General features: G+C 42.9%; 1 protein-coding gene across 3 annotated transcripts in view; it reads left to right on the top strand.

Moving 5' to 3' along the window:
• Positions 1–24,925, top strand: part of TRIM55 (tripartite motif containing 55) — a 186,300-nt gene that overhangs the window by 57,220 nt on the left and 104,155 nt on the right. For all 3 annotated transcript variants that reach the window (XM_040432405.1, XM_040432403.1, XM_040432404.1), the window contains exon 4: positions 4,457–4,552. In XM_040432405.1, coding sequence (XP_040288339.1) covers positions 4,457–4,552 — 96 coding nt within the window. The remainder of the gene's footprint in view (positions 1–4,456; positions 4,553–24,925) is intronic.

Genomic DNA, 24,925 nt, shown 5'->3' with positions numbered 1-24,925 from the left:
CAATGCTTGTAGAGGAGAACACCAGTACATGACATGGACTATGGCACATGGAGGCAAATGACCCCTTCCAAACTTCCAATAATTATCGAAATCCACTCAGCAATAGCCGAGTGATACAGCCCCTCTAATAAAGAAAAGCGACATAAAAAATAAGGGAGAGAGTGCAGGGTGACGATCCAGTCTTTTTAAAACTTGCCCAGAAGCGCCCCCTGAACCCCACATTTAAGGACAGATTTTTTTCTCACCGTTGACATAAACACCAATCAGCTGTCCGGAAATCTCCCCCAGCAACAAACAGCACCAATCAGTGAAGATCCTTGGCTGTCATAGCAAAATCAGGTCTAAAACCAGCTGATGCTGGACGAACCTTTTCAGCTTGAGGTAAACCTGTCAAAAAAGAGCCGGAAAACAAAAAAGAGGGGGAAGGAGAAGCAGGAAACATCAGCTGGAGATACATGATCCAGAAATAGAGCTTACACCTAGGTCTAGAAGGGTTAATATAATCTGTACTAATTTTGCTCTCATCATGTAGCATTAATATTGTTCAGAAATAATGTGAATTAGTATTTTATCAAAGGAAGCTATGGTATAGGTAATAACATAATTATATTTAATTCCCATTTCCTTTGTAGACAATTATTATGGGTATAACTACAAATAAAACGCAAAACCAGCTGAAAAGATGATTACTCCTTTTTGTGTGTGACAGAGCTATTACTTTTATGGTAACTTCTGGTACATTGAAATTCAAGAAAAGATCAAGGCTCCAGAAAGTAGCTATTATATTGCTTAAAGTGTAACTGTCATATTTTTTTTTATTTGCTAGATTATTGGAGATAGGCATGTATGCCTGAGTTAGTCTGTCAATGATTGTCAGAAGGTCTGTTATTACCTTATAATAACAGCTTTCATTTATGTCCCCTGTCCCTTTCTACTGCTCCCTTAAAAGACAGTTGCTATGGAAGACAGGAAGACGGAGGGGCGGTCCTTCACACTGCATGCCTGCATTAAGCTTCAGAGTGAGGAGGCGTGTCTCTCAGTAATCCAATCCGATTGGCTGGCAGGGAGCTGCTGGCTACAGCAATTGTGTATGGGAAGTGAGGGAAAGCAGTTTTGGCCTCAGAGAATTGGCAGAGGAGCCATCTTGAGAAGGTCCTCATATTGTAAATGTTTAAACAGCCATAACTAAGGGAAAAACTCAAGGAAAACAGTGGTATGTGAAGAAACTAAAGATTGCTTTATGCATAATGCTGCTGCAGAAGTAACGTGCTGAAATGGATTTTTTTTTATGAAAACATGACGGTTACACTTTAATTATCATAACTTTAAGCACACATATCTGTTAAAGGATTGCAGAGTATAGTGCAGTTCTTATAGCAAGGCACATATTATGAAATGTATGGATTAGGGCTCATGCACACAAACGTTTTTGCGTTCAGTATACTGGCTGTTTTAGTTCAGAATGCGTTACTTATACTGAACCATTCATTTCAATGGGTCCGCAAAAAAAAAAAAAAAAAGCATACGGAATGTACTCCGTATGTCTTCCGTATCCGTTGTGTTTCTGCACACCCATCTATTGGAAATTTTATGCCCAGCCCAATTTTTCTATGTAATTACTGTATACTGTATATGCCATATGGAAAAACGGAATGGAACCAGAAACACTACTGAACCAAAAAATGGAAAAACGAATCCGTTAAAAACGGCCCGCAAAACACTGAAAAATCCATATGGTCGTGTGCATGAGCCCCTATAGCGATGAAGTGGCCCTCTTGTCAGTCACACACAATGGTGTATAACTATAGGCACTGAAATATCTAGCGCAGTGATTTCCAACCAGAGTTCTAATTCAACCTGTTCTGAGGTTCCCCGGAAGACAGCAGCAGCAAGGGCGGACACTTTTACAGTGAGGATAGCAATCTGAATCTGTTCATACTGTACATGCTTTTTATAGTACAGGCAACGCAGTCAATGAATCTCAGCCAAAATGTACAATTATATAATGTAATACCCTCCTCGACACAAGCTTCTTTAAAGAAGCACTCTCACAAAAATCTTTACTCTCTGACCTGTTAGAAAGATACATGATGTAAACTGTAGTGAAGGGAATATTCTTGCTGGTGCCTGTATTGTGAGCTATAACATCCTTCTGATCCTCACTCTGATCTCCAACTGACACAGGACAGGAAGTCAGTTATTTCTCTATTCATTCCTATGAGACAGACATTGAGGCTCCTATAGGAATACACAGAGAAACTAACTTCCTGTCCACACATAAGATGCTGTGTTACCTGGAGTGCTGGTCACATGACACAGCTGAGCATCAGAAGGGAGGTTATAATTCACAAATCCAGTCTTTGGTAACAAGATTACCTTCACTACAGTTTACTTCATGTACCTTTCTAACAGGTTAGAAAATGTTTAAATTAGAAAACATTTTGTAGGAGTGCTTCATTACGGTAGGAAGAGAAAGAGTTTCCGGGCATGGAGGATTTGCATTTATTGTCTATATGATGTGATCGTTCTATAGCAGTCAGTGAATAAGGAAGAAACCTTAGCTATGTCTTTAGAGTCACATAACTCGCACACATGCACAGTTACTCCTAAATTAAAAACAGCCTCATGCTTGTTATGGGGGAGGGGGCAGCTGCTGCTACCCCATCTGTGTGCCTTCAATGAACAGGCCATATAGGGCTCATGCTCATGACAATGAGGTCAGGAGAGGTGGTGGTTATCTACCAAGGCTAAATGCCCCTGTATGGTGTCTTCTTAAATATGGGATGCATTTTTTTGTCATAGGTTCCATATGAAAAAAATCCTTTGAATACAGAGACAGGTAGCTTTATGCCCATTCTATGTCTAAAAAGGCATAAAGTCTACAGATAATAAAGTAACACAAATATTACTGTGTTTTTGTCATAACAACTACAACGTGTGCATAACACTAAGGCCTCATGCACACGACCGGTTTTTTTTTTTGCGGTCCGCAAAATGGATTTCCGTTGTTCAGTGATCCATGACCGTTTTTTCTTCCGTGGGTCTTCCTTGATTCTTGGAGGATCCACGGACATGAAAAGTGAAAAAAAAAACTAAGTCAAGTTTCCATTGAAAATGTTAGGAAAAACGGACACGGATCACGGACACGGATGACTATCTTATGTGCATCCGTGATATTTTTCATGGGCCCATTGACTTGAATGGGTCCGTGAACTGTTGTCCGTGAAAAAAATAGGACAGGTCATATTTTTTTCACGGACTGGAAAAACGGATCAACGGACGCGGAAGCCAAACGGTGCATTTTCCGATATTTCCACGGACCCATTGAAAGTCAATGGGTCCGCGAAAAAAAACTGAAAACGGAACAACGGCCGCGGATGCACACAACGGTTGTGTGCATGAGGCCTAAGGCTGGGTGCACAGTTATATCAGTTGTGTCTGGCCAGTTGTTCTATTTTGCAGAGTTGGCTACAACTGATATACATATGTGTATGTGCTCTTAGTAAAGCATCTATAAAATGATAGCGCCAGACAGCGTTTCTCTGTAGCAGCGCTATTTGGCATCCAAAGTGCTATTTGGCATCACAAGTATTGTGCTGGATGAGTATGAGCAATCCCATAAAAAACTATGGGATCAGTTTTACCTTCACCTTCCCTCCTTCTGACGGAAACTTAGCTGGATCACCAGATATATATGTAGAGGGCCTAAAAGCAATGTATAGATTATAATATTTCAATATGCTTGCAGGGATACTTTGTTGCAAAGCAGATATTTCTAAACATATGTATACATTCAGTGGTTATTGTCTTAGACGAGCTCTTGATTTTCCTACTTCTATTTGACTTTGAACTGACCCAATTCAGTAACAAATTTAATTTTAATACCATTATGGGCTAATAGTAACACAGCAACTTATCATTTAGACCAGGGATTCGTAAAATACGGATACAGGCCGTGTGCATCCACTTTCTTCAGTCCCTCTTATAGAAATGCCTGTTCTTGTCTGCAAAACAAGAATACAACATGTTCTATAATTTGCAGAATGGCCGCAACGATGCGGACACAACACAGATGACATCTGTGTGCTGTCTGCATTTTTTGCGGCCCTATAGAAATGAAAAGGTCTGCGTCCAAACCACAAAAAAAGCGCGGATCGGACACAGACCAAAAATACGGTCATGTGCATGACACCTTGTAATAGGTAGATGGAGAATAGATATACAAGAAGAAGAAAAGTAATGAGGTACTGTTATGTTTTAGAAGATATTGGTGACATTTATCAGAAATGCATACATAGGGCTTTGCCGACTTTCATTCATACTTACTGTGCTAACGTACAAGGCAAAGTATTTGTTTCTCATGAACAATACCATCTACAGTAGATTTTTTTTAATGCGTCCATTTTCCCAGATTTCTATGTGCTTGAATTAATTATGCCTGTCCTTTACTGCCTAGACGGAATTATCAGATGGCATTGCTATACTGGTTGGATGTAATGATCGGATTCAAGCAGTGATCAGTCAACTAGAAGAGACCTGTAAAGCTGTAGAGGTAAGTACATACAAGTTTTATCAAGCCAGATAGGTTGGAATATTTATTGAACTGTTAGACTGTCCTTGTGTTACAAAAATCAGGCTGTCTCAGAAGCAACTGGATTATATGGAAATAAATATATTGCCAATACGAGCTTTCCATACACTGAAACACTCCAAGCCTGGCATGCTCTTATGCAAGCGTGTTAAGCCTGAAATACTAAAGCATGGAAGACACCCTGCTTGACAAATAATTTGGCAAGTTTAGGAGATTGCATAATAGACAGCTCCGACTATGCTGATAAATACACATGAGCTACCAGATTACACTCGAGTCACTGTGTACATTCATGTAATGTGACTAACAGAGAACAGGGTAATGTATCATTGGTATCTAGGATGAAGGAAATCCCTTAAATGTATTCAGATTTACACAAGTCCTACAAGTAGATAGATATAACCAAATCAAACAAGCAAGTCAAAAATATTAATTTGTTGAGGAAAATTATCCAATATCAAATGTCTGTTAGTGGCAAAAGTATCTGAACCTTCAGGATTAGAAGATAATTTGAAGGTGAAATTAGGTTCAGGTGTTCAGGTTTTTAGTCAATCAGGGCGACATGTTTCATTTAAAGAACAGGTATATATCAAAGTTTGTTTGTGGAAGGATATCATGGCTCAAACAAAATAGCTTTCTGAGGACCTCCGAAGAAGAGTTGTTGATGCTTATCAGGCTAGAGAAGGTTAGAAAACCATGTCTAAAGAGTTTGGAGCCCACAAATCGACAGCTAGACAGATTGTGTATAAATGGAGGAAATTTAAGACCATTGTTACTCTCCCCAGTAGTGGCCGAGCAACAAAGATCACACCAAGAGCAAGGCATGTAATAATCCACAAGGTCATAAAGAAACCCAAGATAACCTCTGAGCAAATAAAGGCCTTTCTTAACATTAGCTAATGTTAATGTTCATGAGTCCACCATCAGGAGGACACTGGACAACAGTGGTATGCATGGCAGGATTGAAAGGAGAAAGCCACTGTTTTCTAAAACAAACATTGCAGCCCATCTGCAAAATCACCTGGACAAACCAGTAGGCGATTGGAACAATATTTTGTGGACAAGTGAGAACAAAATAAAACGTTTTGTTTTAAATGAGAAGCATTGAGTTTGGAGAAAGGAAAATATTGCATTCCAAAACAAAAACCTCATCCCATCTGTGAAACATGGTGGTGGTAGTATCATCGTTAGGCCTGTTTTGCTGCGTCTGGGCCAGGACAGGTTGCCATCATTGATGGAACAATGCATTCTGAATTATACCAACAAACAGATCATGGGAGAAAACTCACCATCATTATAGAGTTGAAGCTGTTTTATATGGAGGAATGGGCTAAAATTCCTCCAAGCAAACGTAGTGATGGCCTTGCGGTTCGCTGGGTGGTCAGTTTGCGGCGAACTCCGAACATGTGAACATATGACGATGTCCGCATTGTGTCGAACTTTGACCCATGACACATCCATCAGGTGTGACAGGACAGCCAATTGAGATGTTTCAGCACATGGACACACCCCCAACCCTATAACAGAACCCGATCTGGCAGCCATTTTACATTATGTGTTTTGCCAGTCTAACACCCCAGAGTTGTATTTCTAAACTCTTTTACCCCGCTACAATCTCCTAAGAGCATTAACTTTGTCATCTGATGTAATTTTACCTTACATCCTCACAACTGTGCATTGTAAACCTTGTTAAATGTATATTGCTGTAATTTCCATGTTCACCAGCAGGTGGCAGCAATGTGTTAGCAAGGACTTAGGTTCAGTTTAGTACATCTAGGCTGGAATGGTTCATTCCAGCTTAGCTCCCCTCTCTGTGAGCAGAGTGGGCTGTGCCCACATCCTGCCTCATGGGGAGAAAAGGAAGTTAGAGTTTGTGTGCCAGCCACCCCTGTTGGGGAAGGCTGTGTGTTAGTCTTCAGGAGTCCCCCTGCATAAGGAACCAAACCAGGATCTTGTCTCGGCTGAGACATTGATCATCATCCCCAGCCTGAGCTCTGCAGCCTCAGCTGGAAGAAGCAAGCAAACTCCAGAATTCCAGGAAGAAAGCATACCCTGTGAATACAGTGAGTAAAGTCCAGAGACCCAGGAGAAGCCATATTCCTCCTCAGCTAGTCAGTCCCCATACAGCAGAAGATAGAAATTGCAGAGGCCAAATTCCTGCCATAGCATAGAGCTACAAAGCAGACGTCCTTTCCTGCAAGCTCCAGGTACATGAGAGAGCAGAAGCATAAATTCCTGCCAACCATTGCCAATACCTGCTGGGACCTAAGACTAAAGCTGTATCTTGCTTGGATGAAAGTTACTATCAGTAAAGACAAGTCTGAACTTTATTAAAGGTCTGAATCTCAATTACTGCTGCAAATTCCTCTATTACTCCTACTAGCACTACACTCATTTTATTGCAAGTGAGCCAGGATCCAGGAGTCCAGCCGTACCCAGGTAGGAGACAGTGTTGACACCATTATCACCACCATACAGAAACATTACACCACTCTGGCATTCCTAACCTGGGTCATGAGTTATAACACCTTGGAGGGCCCTGTGATTGTACCCTGCACACGCTGTAATTGGCATCACAAACAAAACTAGAGACTATTATACCCCTATCTTGACCCACTGCATAATTTGGCGTCCGTGTAACCGTACCACGGTCCTGCTCATTGCACCAGTGTAGGGGGTGTGGGGTGTGATATACTTATAATATACTTTCTAACATAGAAATTATATTATAGTGCATTTGTATGCATCCAGAAAATACTGATTGAGGCCTGCCATATATCAGCTTCCACAAAATAGTGATAGAGGTTTTCCATATACCTGCGTCTACAAAATTACTGCTTGAGGGTGATATACCGGCTTCAACTAACAACTGATTGAGGCCTGCCATATATCAGCTTCCACAAAATAGTGATAGAGGTTTTCCATATACCTGTGTCCACAAAATTACTGCTTGAGGGTGATATACCGGCTTCAACTAACAACTGATTGAGGCCTGCCATATATCAGCTTCCACAAATACTGCTCTTCTCTAGGGTCTTTGGCACAGGGTCATTTTGAAAATGACAGGCAGAGGAAGAGGCAGGCCGTTCCGCAGGGGTAGTAGGGGTTAGGCAGGTGCACCAGGCCGGAGCCTAAGTGGGAAGTTGGAGAAGATGCGTGCGATTATGTCAAAGGATGCACCAAAAATGGTTGAGTGGTTCACTCAGCCTTCCGCTTCTGCACCCTCCTCATCCTCTATATCTGCACCCTCCTCACTCTCTGCTGTGTGCATCCCCAAAGACACCACCACCACCATAGCCCCTACACTCGAGTCAGAGGAATTATTTTCCCATCCATTCCCAGACCTTACCGATGCGCAGCCATTCTTGGCATTGGAGGAGGAAGAGGAGGTAGCAACGGCCGACACCCAGCGGTCTGAAAACAGTACCCAGATCAGCCCAAGGAGGGTGGTCCCGCTGTTGCTGCCTTCTCCGAAATCTCCCATGTTAGTAGTGGTGAAGGTGATAATGATGAAGTGTTGATGGACGTCACGTGGGTGCCCACAAGAGAGAAAGAGGAGGGGAGTTCAGAGGGAGAGATGGAGCAGCAGATAGGGAGGAGAAGGAGGAGAAGCATGCAGAACTCGCAGTGCACAGGAGGCGAAAAGCAGACTGCAAATGTATCTGGAGCGAGCTTTCCACCATGCACGGTCACATCTTGCTGAGCGGCAATGGAAGAAATCCCATTCAAATGATTATTTCACGCCATACAAGCAATCCCTCCTCATATTTAAATCCTCACTCGCTGATGCAAAACAGGCCTACTTCTCATCTCTCATATCTTCCCTGTCACACAGCCCTAAACAACTTTTTAGCACTTTTAACTCCCTTCTCCGTCCCCCAGCGCCCCCACCCTCTCCACTCTTCTCAGCTGAGGACTTTGCCAAATATTTCAAACAAAAGATAGTCAACATCAGAGAAAGCTTCACTACACAGTCCCCACAGACCCTCTACACAACGGCTCGGTCCTCTTCTCCCAAAACCCGCTTCTCTACCATTACAGAAGAAAAACTCTCCACTCTACTCTCCAAATCTCATCTGACCACCTGTGCACTTGACCCAATCCCATCCCACCTCATCCCTAACCTCACCACAGTGTTTATCCCAGCCCTAACTCATCTCTTCAACCTATCACTAAACTCTGGTGTCTTCCCCTCTGCTTTTAAACATGCTACCATTACACCCATCCTCAAAAAGCCTTCACTTGACCCATCTTCCTTGTCCAGTTATCGCCCCATATCACTTCTTCCATTTGCCTCTAAGCTACTTGAACAACATGTCCATTCAGAACTGTCCTCCCACCTCTCCTCCTGCTCCCTCTTTGACCGCCTACAATCTGGCTTCCGACCCCACCACTCGACCGAGACTGCCCTTACCAAAGTCACCAATGACCTACTGACAGCCAAAACCAAGAAACAATACTCTGTCCTCCTTCTCCTTGACCTGTCCTCTGCCTTCGACACTGTTGACCACTCCCTTCTGTTGCAAACTCTCTCATCTCTTGGCATCACCGACCTGGCCCTCTTCTGGATCACATCATACCTCACAGACCGGACGTTTAGCGTCTCCCACTCTCGCACCACCTCCTCGTCTCATTCCCTCTCTGTTGGTGTCCCGCAAGGCTCTGTCCTAGGACCCCTGCTCTTCTCTATCTACACCTTTGGCCTGGGACAGCTCATAGAGTCCCATGGCTTTCAGTATCACTCCTACGCTGACGACACGCAAATCTACCTCTCTGGTCCAGACATCACCACCTTACTATCAAGAATCCCACAATGTCTATCTTCTATATCATCCTTCTTTGCCTCTCGCTTTCTAAAACTTAACATGGATAAGACAGAATTCATAATCTTTCCCCCATCTTGTTCAACCCCCTCAACAGACCTATCTATCATGATCAATGGCTGCACACTCTCCCCGGTCAACAAAGTCCGCTGCCTCGAAATGACCTTGGATTCTGCCCTCTCCTTCAGACCGCACATCCAAGCACTTTCCACCACCTGCCGCCTCCAACTCAAAAACATCTCCCGCATCCGTGCTTTCCTTAACTTTGAATCTGCGAAAATTCTTGTACATGCCCTCATTATCTCTCGCCTAGACTACTGCAACATTCTCCTCTGTGGCCTTCCATCTAGCACTCTCGCACCCCTCCAATCTATCCTCAACTCTGCTGCCCGACTAATCCACCTCTCACCCTATTACTCCTCTGCCTCTCCCCTCTGCCAATCCCTTCACTGGCTCCCCATTGCCCAGCGAATTCACTTCAAAGTACTAACAAATACATACAAGGCCATCCATAACCTGTCGCCTCCCTACATCTCTGAGCTACTTTCCCGATACATCCCCACACGCACTCTCCAATCCTCACAAGACCTCCTTCTCTCCTCTCCTCTTATTGCCTCTTCCCACAATCGACTCCAAGATTTCTCCCGTGCATCCCCCATACTCTGGAACTCGCTACCCCAACATATCAGACTCTCACCTACATTGGAATCCTTCAAAAGAAACCTGAAAACCCACCTCTTCAGACAAGCCTACAACCAGTGACCCTGCTGCCTCTATACCGCCATGACCTACTTAACTCGCACCTACTGTGTCCTTCTCCCATACCATGTAGATTGTAAGCCCTCACGGGCAGGGCCCTCTCTCCTTCTGTACCAGTTTGTAACTTGTCTTGTTTATGATTAGTGCAATTGTCTGTATTATGTATGTGCACCGCTCATCATATGTACAGCGCTATGGAATGAATGGCGCTTTAATAATAAATAATAATAATAATAATAATCTTGCGCTCCCAGAACACTGGCACATGGCTCGGCAGTGTGGGATTTTTTTAACGTGTTAGCTGCTGACAATAGTGTTGCCATCTGCAGCTTGTGCTGTCAACGCATAAGTCGCGGTAAGCCCAACACTCACCTAGGGACAACCGCCTTAAGAAGGCACCTGGCCTCCCATCACCGAGCCCAGTGGGAGCAACGCTGTCAGAACCCACAAAGCCACACTCCCGGCGCTCCACGTCCTGCCTCTTCTCCTTCTCCTCTCTCCTCCCATTTGTCCTCCACTCCATCTTCCACCGTGCCGTCGTTGAGTTCATCTGGCACAAGGCAGGCTTCCGTGGCCCAAATGTTAGAGCGTAAAAAAATTATGACGCCGGATAATGCTCTTGACCATAGAAACATAGAAACATAGAAACATAGAATGTGTCGGCAGATAAGAACCATTTGGCCCGTCTAGTCTGCCCAATATACTGAATACTATGGATAGCCCCCGGCCCTATCTTATATGAAGGATGGCCTTATGCCTATCCCATGCATGCTTAAACCCCTTCACTGTATTTGCAGCTACCACTTCTGCAGGAAGGCTATTCCATGCATCCACTACTCTCTCAGTAAAGTAATACTTCCTTATATTACTTTTAAACCTTTGCCCCTCTAATTTAAAACTGTGTCCTCTTGTGGTAGTTTTTCTTCTTTTAAATATGCTCTCTTCCTTTACCGAGTTGATTCCCTTTATGTATTTAAAAGTTTCTATCATATCCCTTCTGTCTCTTCTTTCTTCCAAGCTATACATATTAAGGTCCTTTAACCTTTCCTGGTAAGTTTTATCCTGCAATCCATGTACTAGTTTAGTAGCTCTTCTCTGAACTCTCTCTAGAGTATCTATATCCTTCTGGAGATATGTCCTCCAGTACTGCGCACAATGCTCCAAGTGAGGTCTCACCAGTGTTCTGTACAGCGGCATAAGCACTTCACTCTTTCTACTGCTTATACCTCTCCCTATACATCCAAGCATTCTGCTGGCATTTCGTGCTGCTCTATTACATTGTCTTCCCACCTTTAAGTCTTCTGAAATAATTACTCCTAAATCCCTTTCCTCAGATACTGAGGTCAGGACTGTGTCAAATATTCTATATTCTGCCCTTGGGTTTTTACACCCCAGGTGCATTATCTTGCACTTATCCACATTAAATTTCAGTTTCCAGAGTTCTGACCATTCTTCTAGTTTTCCTAAAACCTTTTTCATTTGGCGTTTCCCTCCAGGAACATCAACCCTGTTACATATCTTTGTGTCATCAGCAAAAAGACAAACCTTACCAGCGAGGCCTTTTGCAATATCACTTATGAAGATATTAAACAAAATCGGTCCCAGTACAGATCCCTGTGGAACCCCACTGGTAACATGACCTTGTTTTGAATGTTCTCCATTGACTACAACCCTCTGTTGTCTGTCACTCAGCCACTGCCTAATCCACTCAACAATATGGGAGTCCATGCTCAATGACTGCAGTTTATTGATAAGTCTTCTATGTGGGACAGTGTCAAAAGCCTTACTAAAATCTAGATATGCGATGTCTACTGCACCTCCACCGTCTATTATTTTATTCACCCAGTCAAAAAAATCTATAAGATTTGTTTGACATGATCTCCCTGAAGTAAACCCATGTTGTTTTTCATCTTGCAATCCATGGGATTTTAGATGTTCCACAATCCTATCCTTTAATAGGGTTTCCATTAATTTGCCTACTATTGATGTCAGACTCACTGGTCTATAGTTGCTCGATTCCTCCCTACTACCTTTCTTGTGAATGGGCACGACATTTGCCAATTTCCAATCTTCCGGGATGACTCCTGTTACTAATGATTGGTTAAATAAATCTGTTAACGGTTTTGCCAGCTCACCACTAAGCTCTTTTAATAATTTTGGGTGTATCTCATCAGGCCCCTGTGACTTATCTGTCTTCACCTTAGACAGCAAACTTAGAACATCTTCCTCTGTAAAAATACATGCATCAAACGATTTAATAGTCATTCTTTCTAGTGGAGGTCCTTCTCCTTTTTCTTTTGTAAAAACTGAACAGAAGTTCAGACCAACGGCTGACTGCTGGCTTATCGGATCTGCTAGCCCGCCAACTACTGCCATATAAATTGGTGGACTCGAAGGCTTTTAGAAAATTTGTGGCCATTGGTCCCCGGAAGAAAATATTTCTCCCAGAAGGGCATCCCCGAACTATATTGCCACGTTCAGCGGCAAGTTAATATATCTCTGCCACACAGTGTCGGTGCCAAGATTCATCTGACCACAGACAAGTGGCCTAGCAAACACAGGGAAGGTACATAACTTTTACTGCCCACTGCCATCAAGCATGTAACCCGTGGCACCCATGTGGATTTGGTGTTACAGCCACGGATTGCATGCAGGCTGGCTTCTTCTTCTCCTCCTCCTACTCCATCCTCCGTTTCCTCCTTGGCTGACTCCTCCTTTTCCACTGCTACTGCCTCTTCCGCTGCACCCCCCAAGCTCCCCAGAACCTATTCGACGTGCCAGGTGAGACGCTGCCATGCTGTGCTGCGGCTGTTGTGCCTGGAAGCCAAGAGCCACACCGGTCCTGCACTGCTTTCAGCTCTGAGGTCGCAGGCCGATCAGTGGCTAACACCGCTCAATTTGACAGTTGGTGAAGTGGTGTGCGACAACGGTGCCAATCTGCTGAGCGCTCTAAAACAGGGCAAAATGACACAGGGGTCCAGAACATCTTGCGACAGGCCAGGAAAATCTCTGCCCATTTTACAAGATCTTGCGCGGCCATGGCTCGCTTTGCTGACGTTCAGCGGCGACATCACTTGCCCATCAGACGTCTGATTTGTGACTGCCCGTCGCGCTGGAACTCCACCTTGTATATGCTTGTTAGGCTGCTCCAGCAGAAACGTGCCGTTAACGACTACCTTTACGAACTCTGCAGCAGGACAAGTTCTGGGGAGCTTTTTTTTTTTTCACCGTGCCAGTGGCTGCTCATGCGCGACGCATGCAGACCTCTGCAGCCATTTGATAAAATCACCAAACTGGTCAGTCACAGCCACGGCGCCATCAGTGACATCGTACCTTACACCTTCTTTCTTAGGCCTCATGCACACGACCTTTGTTTTATTCCGTGTCCGTTGTTCAGTTTTTCGTGATTTTCTGCGGACCCATTGACTTTCAATGGGTCCGTTGAAAACTCGGCTAATGCACTGTTTGTCATTCGCGTCCTTGATCCGTGGTTCCAGTCCGTCAAAAAAATATAACCTGTCCTATTTTTTTCACGGAAAACGGTTCGCGGACCCATTCAAGTCAATGGGACCGTGAAAAAACGTGGAGGCACACAAGATTGTCACCCGCGTCCGCGTCTGTTTTTTTCCTATCATTTGCATGGCAAACTTGACTTTTTTTTTTACTTTCCTTCATATCTGGTGATCCTCCAAAAATAAAGGAAGACACACGGAAACAAAAACGGAAACGGATCACGGAACAACGGAACCCCATTTTGCGGAACGGAACACAACAACGGTCGTGTGCATGAGGCCTTAAGCATGCATTGCGTTGTGTCATTGACCAAGTCGTCGAGGAGCAGGAGTTGGAAGATGAGGAAGTCGCAATGCTGAATGAATTCCCAGGTGGGCTACTCCATCTGAGACAAGTCAGCAGGAGTCTGAAGAGGAATCAGAGGAGGATGGTGGCTGGGCGGAGGAGGAGGAGGAGCAAGAAGAGCAGGCTTTAAACTTTTTGGGGATCCCTGGTGTTGTCCATGGCTGTACAACAGTTACATATTTATCCTGTGACCGCCTAATGTACCTCCAGCCACAGAATCCAAAGTTCTGTGCTGTCAGGTGAATGCCTATTGCCTGATTTTTGGGGCCTGTACTGGCCGACAGGTACATTTTTTATCTCTAGCCACATAATCACACCCTTGTCTCACTCCTCTGTCTTTCATTATGGTGGCGTATGAACCGCATTCACCATCAGGACCTTCTAATGTCACAGGGTCATGTGACTGTGCCCCCCACCTCGTACTGTGGCCCTCCCTCCGTACTATGCCCCCTTATACCCTGCATTGTGCCCTCTTACCACATCCTGTGGTAAGACCGGTCACGGTATGGCGGTGTTATCCGGTCACTGTGCAGAGGTGTTATCCGGTCAATGTATGGCGGTGGTATCCAATAACTGGATGGCCAGAACTGTATCCCTTTCCCTGCCCACTCCATCTTTTTTTAGACCTGGCATGAGCGGGAAAAATATGCAGATTGCGGTGCTAAGGACCTTTGCGCGACAATCTGTGTCAGAAATACGCCTAACATAGACGTATTTCTATATAATAAATGACCACCTAATTGTATTATTATTCGGGGGTAGGGCTAATATCTTCATATTATATAGATTCTAGTGTATTATACTGTGCCCTGTATTTCCCAGTAGAAAATGATCCTTGTGAAACACAGTCCTCATCCCTGACCACCAGGACCAGGTAGCGCTCTGTCAGTACATGGCGGCCTCCCCTCTCCGCCACGCTGCTCCGCTGTGTACTGGTGCTTATTCTGACACTAGGGCTGGGTTCACATCCTAGTTTTGCCATCCATTTAATGCATACCAAAAATGTATGCGTTAACAGATGCCTCCGACTGATGCCGTACAGTGGCGTCCGTTCACCATTCAGTTCCATGGTAGAAAAAAAACTTACGTTAACGTATGCATTTTTTTAATGGACTCTGCAGGATACAAAAACGTGGAGTGCTGCACATTCGTATACATCAAACCGATAGCAAATAAGAAATTTCTAATCTCCAGCAGGGCACATTTTTGAGAGTTTCCCCTTAAGACGCATAAAAATGGCCCCTGATTAAAAGACATATTTTTTGTGGGAATTTTTGCCAATGATCCCCCTGCGGTATATCACTGTCCATATTGTGGGGCTATTTGTGCACTTCTAGTAAGTGTTTGCTGGCTGCAAATATGAGCTGAAGGTTTTTCAGGTTCGCCTGGCATTAAAGTGAATGGGGCCGCCGCAAACATGCGGTTTGCGAACATTTGATCGCGAATGCACGTTCGCGAATCGTCCTGGACGATGTTTGTCCATCACTAATTACCAGATACTAAAAACAATGGTTCATATACAGATCTTTTGCGGCTCACAGATATGACTTTGAATCATTTCCTCAATGAATATCCTTTTTTAACAAATACAAGTTGTAAGTAACAGTACTTCCTAACAGTGATGGACTTTCATTGAGATGATTTTTTTTAACATTACTTAGGAGTCAAAGTTAATCTCAGGACAGAGAGTTCAACTCTGTTTTAGATCATTATATCAGTGAAGACACATTAATTAATGACTCACCAGGATTCAGACAACTCATGTTATAAAGCTTATTTAGGAGATAATCTGAAAATTGGCACACAGGATGGAAAAGCAAAGCCCTCAAACACAATGGAAACCATGCAACAGTGGACAACAATGATGACCATGAGGCCCATGGTGATTCATGCATTATTTGAATTGTGTTAAAGACAGAAGACATTTGAACTTTTTTGCTGCCTAAAGCATGATGTGGATAGTCCCACAACTCCCAAAAATGGAAAAGAGTGGTGGGTCCATGTGGCCTATGGCATATGCTATGACAACTTCTTTTAGTTCCTGTGTCAGTTCAGTGAAGGGTAATTGTCCGCTCTATAAACACCTGATATGGTTAGAAATGTCTCCCTTAATTTTCTGTCTTTTGACTGGAAGATTTAGGACAAGACTGTCAGTAGTAGTAATAGATCATAAAGTCAAAGTTCACAAAGTAATCCTATAACATATGATATGGTAAAGCACAAAGTTTAAAAATTGAGTGAATGTATAGTGTTTTATTCCAGGGGTTCTGATACAAATGGCTACTGACACAGGGGTAGTCTACAACAGCACAGGTTCCATGTGCAAGAGCGATATGTTATTGTTCCAGTGGTTTAACCTTACCTGAAACACTTCTGATGTCATAGATCAGAATGAGCCTGAATGTTCTGCCATCCTCACATGTTGACTGCAGAATGAGTTGACAGGCAGCTAAACTCTTTCCTAACAATTCACTGAGGTAGACGCTGGGGGTCGTTTACAGCTTTGGCTACTCTCACGTTAGCGTTTTTTGCGGATCCGTCATGGATCTGCAAAAACGCTTCCGTTACAATAATACGACCGCGTGCATACATCATTAACGGAACCGGTTGTCTTCTATAGCCATGACGGATCCGTCATGAACACCATTGAAAGTCAATGGGGGACGGATCCGTTTTCTATTGCGTCAGGGAAAACGGATCCGTCCCCATTGACTTACTTTGTGTGTCAAGACGGATCCGTTCGGCTCCGATTCGTCAGGCGTACAGCAAAACGCTGCAGGCAGCGTTTTGGTGTCCGTCTCCAGAGCAGAATGGTGACTGAACGGAGGCAAACTGAGGCATTCTGAGCGGATCCTTTTCCATTCAGAATTAGGGCAAAACTGATCCGTTTTGGACCGCTTGTGAGAGCCCATGACGGATCTCACAAACGGAAAGCCAAAACGCTAGTGTGAAAGTAGCCTTTTATTGAAAGGATCAGTTTAAAACTACAAGGCAAATAACATTGCTTACTGTGAGGCACATACGGTGGATATAAAAAGTCTACACACCCCTGTGAAAATGTCAGGTTTCTGTGATGTAAAAAAAATGAGCCAAAGATAAATCATTTCAGAACTTTTTCCACCTTTAATGTGACCTATAAACTGTACAACTTAATTGCAAAACAAACAGAAATATTTTAGGTAGAGGGAAGAAAAATTATAAAAATAAAATAATATGGTTGCATAAGTGTGCACACCCTTAAACTAATACTTTGTTGAAGCACCTTTTGATTTTATTACAGCACTCAGTCTTTTTGGGTATGAGTCTATCAGCATGGCACATTTTGACTTGGCAAGATTTGCCCACTGTTCTTCTGTCAGATTGCGAGGGCATCTCCTGTGCACAGCCCTCTTCCGATCACCCCACAGATTTTCAATCGGATTCAGGTCTGGGCTCTGGCTGGGCCATTCCAAAACTTTAATCTTCTTCTGGTGAAGCCATTCCTTTGATGATTTGGATGTATGCTTTGGGTCGTTGTCATGCTGAAAGATGAAGTTCCTCTTCATGTTCAGCTTTCTAGCAGAAGCCTGAAGGTTTTGTGCCAATATTGACTGGTATTTGGAACTGTTCATAATTCCCTCTAGCTTAACTAAGGCCCTACTTCCAGCTGAAGAAAAACAGCCCCAAAGCATGATGATGCTGCCACCACCATGCTTCACTGTGGGTATGGTGTTCTTTTGGTGATGTGCAGTGTTGTTTTTGCGCCAAATATACACTGCGTGCAGAATTATTAGGCAAATGAGTATTTTGACCACATCATCCTCTTTATGCATGTTGTCTTACTCCAAGCTGTATAGGCTCAAAAGCCTACTACCAATTAAGCATATTAGGTGATGTGCATCTCTGTAATGAGAAGGGGTGTGGTCTAATGACATCAACACCCTATATTAGGTGTGCATAATTATTAGGCAACTTCCTTTCCTTTGGCAAAATGGGTCAAAAGAAGGACTTGACAGGCTCAGAAAAGTCAAAAATAGTGAGATATCTTGCAGAGGGATGCAGCACTCTTAAAATTGCAAAGCTTCTGAAGCGTGATCATCGAACAATCAAGCGTTTCATTCAAAATAGTCAACAGGGTCGCAAGAAGCGTGTGGAAAAACCAAGGCGCAAAATAACTGCCCATTAACTGAGAAAAGTCAAGCGTGCAGCTGCCAAGATGCCACTTGCCACCAGTTTGGCCATATTTCAGAGCTGCAACATCACTGGAGTGCCCAAAAGCACAAGGTGTGCAATACTCAGAGACATGGCCAAGGTAAGAAAGGCTGAAAGACGACCACCACTGAACAAGACACACAAGCTGAAACGTCAAGACTGGGCCAAGAAATATCTCAAGACTGATTTTTCTAAGGTTTTATGGACTGATGAAATGAGAGTGAGTCTTGATGGGCCAGATGGATGGGCCCGTGGCTAGATTGGTAAAGGGCAGAGAGCTCCAGTCCGACTCAGACGCCAGCAAGGTGGAGGTGGAGTACTGGTTTGGGCTGGTATCATCAAAGATGAGCTTGTGGGGCCTTTTCGGGTTGAGGATGGAGTCAAGCTCAACTCCCAGTCCTACTGCCAGTTTCTGGAAGACACCTTCTTCAAGCAGTGGTACAGGAAGAAGTCTGCATCCTTCAAGAAAAACATGATTTCATGCAGGACAATGCTCCATCACACGCGTCCAAGTACTCCACAGCGTGGCTGGCAAGAAAGGGTATAAAAGAAGAAAATCTAATGACATGGCCTCCTTGTTCACCTGATCTGAACCCCATTGAGAACCTGTGGTCCATCATCAAATGTGAGATTTACAAGGAGGGAAAACAGTACACCTCTCTGAACAGTGTCTGGGAGGCTATGGTTGCTGCTGCACGCAATGTTGATGGTGAACAGATCAAAACACTGACAGAATCCATGGATGGCAGGCTTTTGAGTGTCCTTGCAAAGAAAGGTGGCTATATTGGTCACTGATTTGTTTTTGTTTTGTTTTTGAATGTCAAAAATGTATATTTGTGAATGTTGAGATGTTATATTGGTTTCACTGGTAAAAATAAATAATTGAAATGGGTATATATTTGTTTTTTGTTAAGTTGCCTAATAATTATGCACAGTAATAGTCACCTGCACACACAGATATCCCCCTAAAATAGCTTAAACTAAAAACAAACTAAAAACTACTTCCAAAAATATTCAGCTTTGATATTAATGAGTTTTTTGGGTTCATTGAGAACATGGTTGTTGTTCAATAATAAAATTAATCCTCAAAAATACAACTTGCCTTATAATTCTGCACTCCCTGTATCTTTTGGAATTATGGCCCAAAAGTTCAACCTTGGTTTCATCAGACCATAACACCTTTTCCCACATGCTTTTGGGAGACTTCAGATGTGTTTTTGCAAAATGTAGCCTGACTTAGATGTTTTTCTTCGTAAGAAAAGGCTTTCGTCTTGCCACTCTACCCCATAGCCCAGACATGTGAATAATACGGGAGATTGTTGTCACATGTACCACACAGCCAGTACTTGCCAGATATTCCTGCAGCTCTTTAATGTTGCTGTAGGCCTCTTGGTAGCCTCCCAGACCAGTTTTCTTCTCGTCTTTTCATCAATTTTGGAGGGACGTCCAGTTCTTGGTAATGTCACTGTTGTGCCATATTTTCACTGTGTTCCATGGTATATCTAATGCCTTGGAAATTCTTTTGTACCCTTCTCCTGACTGATACCTTTTAACAATGAGATCCCTGTGATGCTTTGGAAGCTCTCTGTGGACCATGGCTTTTGCTGTGGGATGCGACTATTTAACATGATTTTGAATGTGATTGCTTAATTCTGAACACAGCTACATCCCCAGTTATAAGAGGGTGTGCACACTTATGCAACCACATTATTTTAGTTTTTTTTTTTTTCTTCCCTCCACCTAAAAGATTTCAGAATCCGCAAAACACGGACATCGGCGATGTACATTCCACATTTTGCGGACTGCACAGCGCTGGCATTCTCATAGAAAATGCCATTTCTTGTCCGCAATTGCGGACAAGAATAGGACATGTTCTATTTTTTTCGGGAACGAATTGCGGACCCGTTAGTGCGGGTCCGCAATTCCGGATCCGGGCAGCACATCGTGCTGCCCCATAGAAATGAATGGTCCCCCTTAAATTGTGGACGTGTGAATGGACCCTAAAGGTGGAAAAAGTTCTGAAATGATTTATCTTTGTCTCATTGAGTGAAATAAAAATTGGATGAAAGTGCAGTAAGTGGTTAAAAGTAAATAATAGTAGTATATATGCTAAAAAATTCAATAAAGCTGTTCTCAGTTTTTATTATATGCTGGATGTGCATACGTCTGTTGGTGGGGTGATTTTGCATATGCTCTCTGTACTTTTCAGTTTTTAGTTATTTATTTATGTTTAAATGTATTTTTTATTCCACATGAACAAATTGTTATATACAGTATTATACATGTTATATATTACCTATGTGTATTTTTTAATTCTCCTTGAAGTGTTAAGTAGTTTGTCACTTTGCAGGAACTCCGCTGATACTTTATCTAATTTTTGACTTAAACATATACTGTACATTCCTTAAAAGGTCACACTGATACAAACATCACCCAAAATAACCCAGCCTGAGAATCCCACTTAGAAGTGAATAATATATTTGGCAGAGGAAGAGCTACCATACAGTATATTGAAATTTTCATTTCATGCTACAGTATAAGTGCAGTCACATTAAAAGAGGATTCTGTATTGGAGAGATCATACACCCTGTTGGCGTTGTGATTTGGCCCCCAAGCTATTGTAGTGGAGTGAACTCCCAAAGTTATTGCTGTATTTCCTTATATACTTATATAGACTTAAACAGCAAAGTGCTCCTGTGCTAAAAAATTATGTGGATCCCATGCTTCTCAACAGCTAATTTCAAAGAATGAAGCATTCATTGTTGATCAGTCCCTTATTTTCTCTTTATAAAAGACCTCGCAAGAGTAACACATTTCTTAAATTGACTTGACCCCTTAAGTAAATCATGAACATGATTACTGAAGTGAAGTCACTTTATTAGGGCTCGTTCACACGACCGTGGTTTTGGTCCACATCCAAGCCACATTTTTTGTGGCTCATGTGCGGACCCATTCACTTTAATGGGGCCGCAAAAGATGCGGACAGCACTCCATGTGCTGTCCGCATCCGTTGCTCCGTTCCATGGCCCCGCAAAAATTATGAGTCCTGTCCTATTCTTGTCCGTTTTGAAGAAAGAATAGGCCTTTCTATAATGGGCCTCCTGTTCCGTTCCGCAAATTGCGGAAGACACACGGGCGGCATCCGTTTTTTGCAAATCCGCAATTTGCGTACCGCAAAAAACAGCACGGCCGTGTGAACGAGCCCTTAATATCAGAGGTAGTTTGTGTGTCCGTGAAAAAGGAATTCTACACAGCTTTGTATACAAGCATTTCTGGTCCATGGTTGCAATGTTGGGAAATGAATAAATCTATGTGCATATAATGCCTATGAAGTGGCTACAAAAATTGGAGCAACTGTGCCAACAGCTGCATAGTAACTATCATAAATTTGGAATAGGCAATCACAGTAGCCTTTAATCAGGCAAGGGATGTCTGTGAAAGACCCTGGGCAAAATACTGAATGGACCCCCTTCTTTTTATTGAAAAAAAGGAATGGAGGATATTTAATATTTAGAAACTAGCAGCTAGACCCCGCGATTAATCATGATCTCTCTACAAGGGTCCATTCACACAACCGTATGAATGGGTCCGCATCAGTTCCGCAATTTTGTGGAACGTGTGCGGACCCATTCATTTCAATGGGGCCGCAAAAGATGCAGACAGCACACCGTGTGCTGTCTGCATCCATAGTTCCATTCCGCGGCCCTGCAAAAATATAGAGCATGTCCTATTCTAGTCTGCAATCGCGGACAAAAATAGGCCTTTTCTATATAGCGGCGGCCATGTGCTGTCCGCAAAATGCAGAACGCCCACTGCCGCTATCCCTGTTTTGCATATCCGCAAATTGCGGACCGCAAAACACTTACGGTTGTGTGAAGGTAGCCTAATTCAGACGTGTAAAATACATGTTCAATATACACAGCCATTGCTTTTATACATACAACTCATTATGTAATGCCTTTAAACTACAGGCCTTTATATATGGGCCGGCTGACAGGCAATGAAAGGCAATGAATGGAAACAAATTGTTTGTTCCCAATAATTCCCTGATCATCAAACAGAGGAGAGAACTGTAGTCACATGCAGCAATCATCTCTTCTGTATACAGAAGAGTTATTGCTAATGCATCAAACCCCTGAGGAGCAGATGCAGAGGATGGGAGTGCTGGTGGCCCTGATGAGATGATGTGTCATGGTGTAGGCCGTCACTTCCTGGGGTTTGTGCAATGACAGAGAGAAAACCTGTGTTCCTTCAGGGAACTTCCAGTAGCTGTGAGCTTCCTGCCTGATGGTGGCACAGGGGTCCATATGGTGTTAATGTCCATGCAGGGTACGCGTTGGAAGAGCAATGGCCAGCATGTGGTGTTAAGAAATCCAGAGACCAGGCCAGATGACTCTTATGAACAGTCTTTCTTTACTGTATGTAGGATTGAAGTTGTAGTGCATCCAGCAGTAGTTTGTATATAATCCAAAGTCCTCCCAGATATCCCAGCATCAGCTAAGCAGATAGATACAGCATTGTCCCTCAGATTACTCTGGCTAAAATATTTGCTATAAGGATCTCTGGCTAATAGTGGTGCTCTGGCAACCATGGCTGTATTGTCCACTTTTCTGGGGTGCATAGGGTGTCTGACCTTGTTATCCCTCTGCAGCAGCAGGGTCTGGATAACCTTAACCTGGGTTACCTTGCTGTCTCCCTCTCTTGCTGAAGTCATGCAAATCCTTCTCCTTTAGTTCTTGCTTGGTTGCACTTGCTGAAGCTTGCGGAGGTGACTGAGGCTCCAGGGTTTGGAGCTGGAGTATATGGGAGAGGAGCACATGGAGATTGCTCCTTCTTTATCTCTCTCTACAGCTACTCTCACTGGAAACTTCTGGAGCTATGGGGTGAAGCCGGGATTCTTAACTCTGGCCTTTCCTGACCCATGCTGGACAACTGAGTGTGCAGTATATAGCATTAACATTGCAAACTTTCCATAACAAACCAAACTACCCCCAGGTCTGGGGTACTGCACTACTTCGATTACTCGTCCCTGTACAGACTCATTGTTTGTTGGTAGCAAATCCCAGTTTACACAGGACAACCAGAAATGATGATTTTGGGTTCCAGCCAAAAGAGGCAATTATCCAATGAATGAGTATTTACACTTATTTACACTGGCAATTATTGAGAGCCAGCATTTCTAGGGGGCACTAGTTCTTGATAATTGCCCCAGTCGGTGGCCTGTGTAATAGGGCATTTAGACATACGGGTCAATGTTAAGGAACATGCCTCATATCTTTCAAATTATTGCAAATCTTGTGCCCGCCTTAAAATCTTAGAGAATCCTGTATTTTCCTCTTTTTTTTTTTATTCTTACAGTGATAGACCAATCTACTTATTGTATAGATGAGAATGTACACATTCTAACAAACAGATATTATATCCTATTGCTAAATATAGTATGCAAGAAACTATACACTAGCATAAAGACTCCATCAAATACAGTTCTATTTAATTTGTTTTAGTTGGTACATGCCCAGAAATTGTTGTAAACTTTCTTATAAAGAACAGAGTTCCAGATGGAAGGTATCTGAAAAGTTTGCCATAGGGAGGTTAATCTTAATAGACTTGCCAATTCACTGGAAATTGTCACTTCTTAACACTGAACATCACGTAGAACATATTAAAGAAAAATAAAAAATATCAAAACATTTTTTTTTCAAAACCATATTTACTACAGATACATTCAGAACCAGTAAAATAAGTTTGACAGGGCTGGTTTCATAGTATATGTATACCCTTCCTTTAGGAGCTTCAACTTCTTCCTCTTCTTAAAGGGGTTCTCCAGGTATTAAAAAAAATGAAAACACTTAAATATTATTTTATAATAAATATATTCACAAATATCTTTCATTACTTAGAATTTCTTTTTTTTTAGGGAGCAATCATTAGGTGAAATAAAATGGCTGCCGTCCTATCAGTACACACAAAACCTGTCCTAATCACACAGGAGGACAAGTTACTTCACCACAATGAGCCATAGTGCTACCCTCTCCTCTCTGCTCTGCTTGTCAGGAATCATGATCCTGAATACAGGTGAATCTCTGTGGGATTGGAGACGATGAGGAGACATGAAAGGAGGGTGAGATGTAGCTAATAAGCAGCAGCACTTTTTTTTACCGTCTCCATTACCACAGGCTCACATTACCAAAGCCTGTCCTGTTCATCCTCTCTATACTTCATGTCTTCTCATTAACTAAATTCCTCAGAGATTCAGCTAAAGTTCTTATCATCTGAATTCAGGATCATAATCCCTGACAAGCAAAGGAGGAGGAGTATGAGGCAGCTATTTGCCTCAGTGTTGTAAAGTAACTTGTCCTCATGTGTGATCAGGACAGGTTTTGTGTGGACTAATAGGATGGCGGCCATTTTGTTTTCCCTGATAATTGCCAGACAAAACGAGCCATTATAAATAGTGAAAGGTATTTGATAATATATTTATAATAAAGTAATATTTAAGTATTTTCATTTTCTTAATTCCCGGAGAACCCCTTTAAGGCCCTATTCACAAAACTGTATTTTTCCTCCGCACCCGATACACATTCATTTCAATGGGGCTTCATTTTGTGTATAGAGCTGAGGACATGGGTTGCTAGATGGCCGCTAGCACATTCGCAATACCCAGTCCCCATAGCTCTGTGTGCTTTTATTGTGTCAAAAAACC

Source organism: Bufo bufo, chromosome 5 (assembly GCF_905171765.1).
Source record: "Bufo bufo chromosome 5, aBufBuf1.1, whole genome shotgun sequence".
Taxonomy (NCBI): domain Eukaryota; kingdom Metazoa; phylum Chordata; class Amphibia; order Anura; family Bufonidae; genus Bufo; species Bufo bufo.
This window is presented reverse-complemented; position numbering and strand designations above follow the sequence as displayed.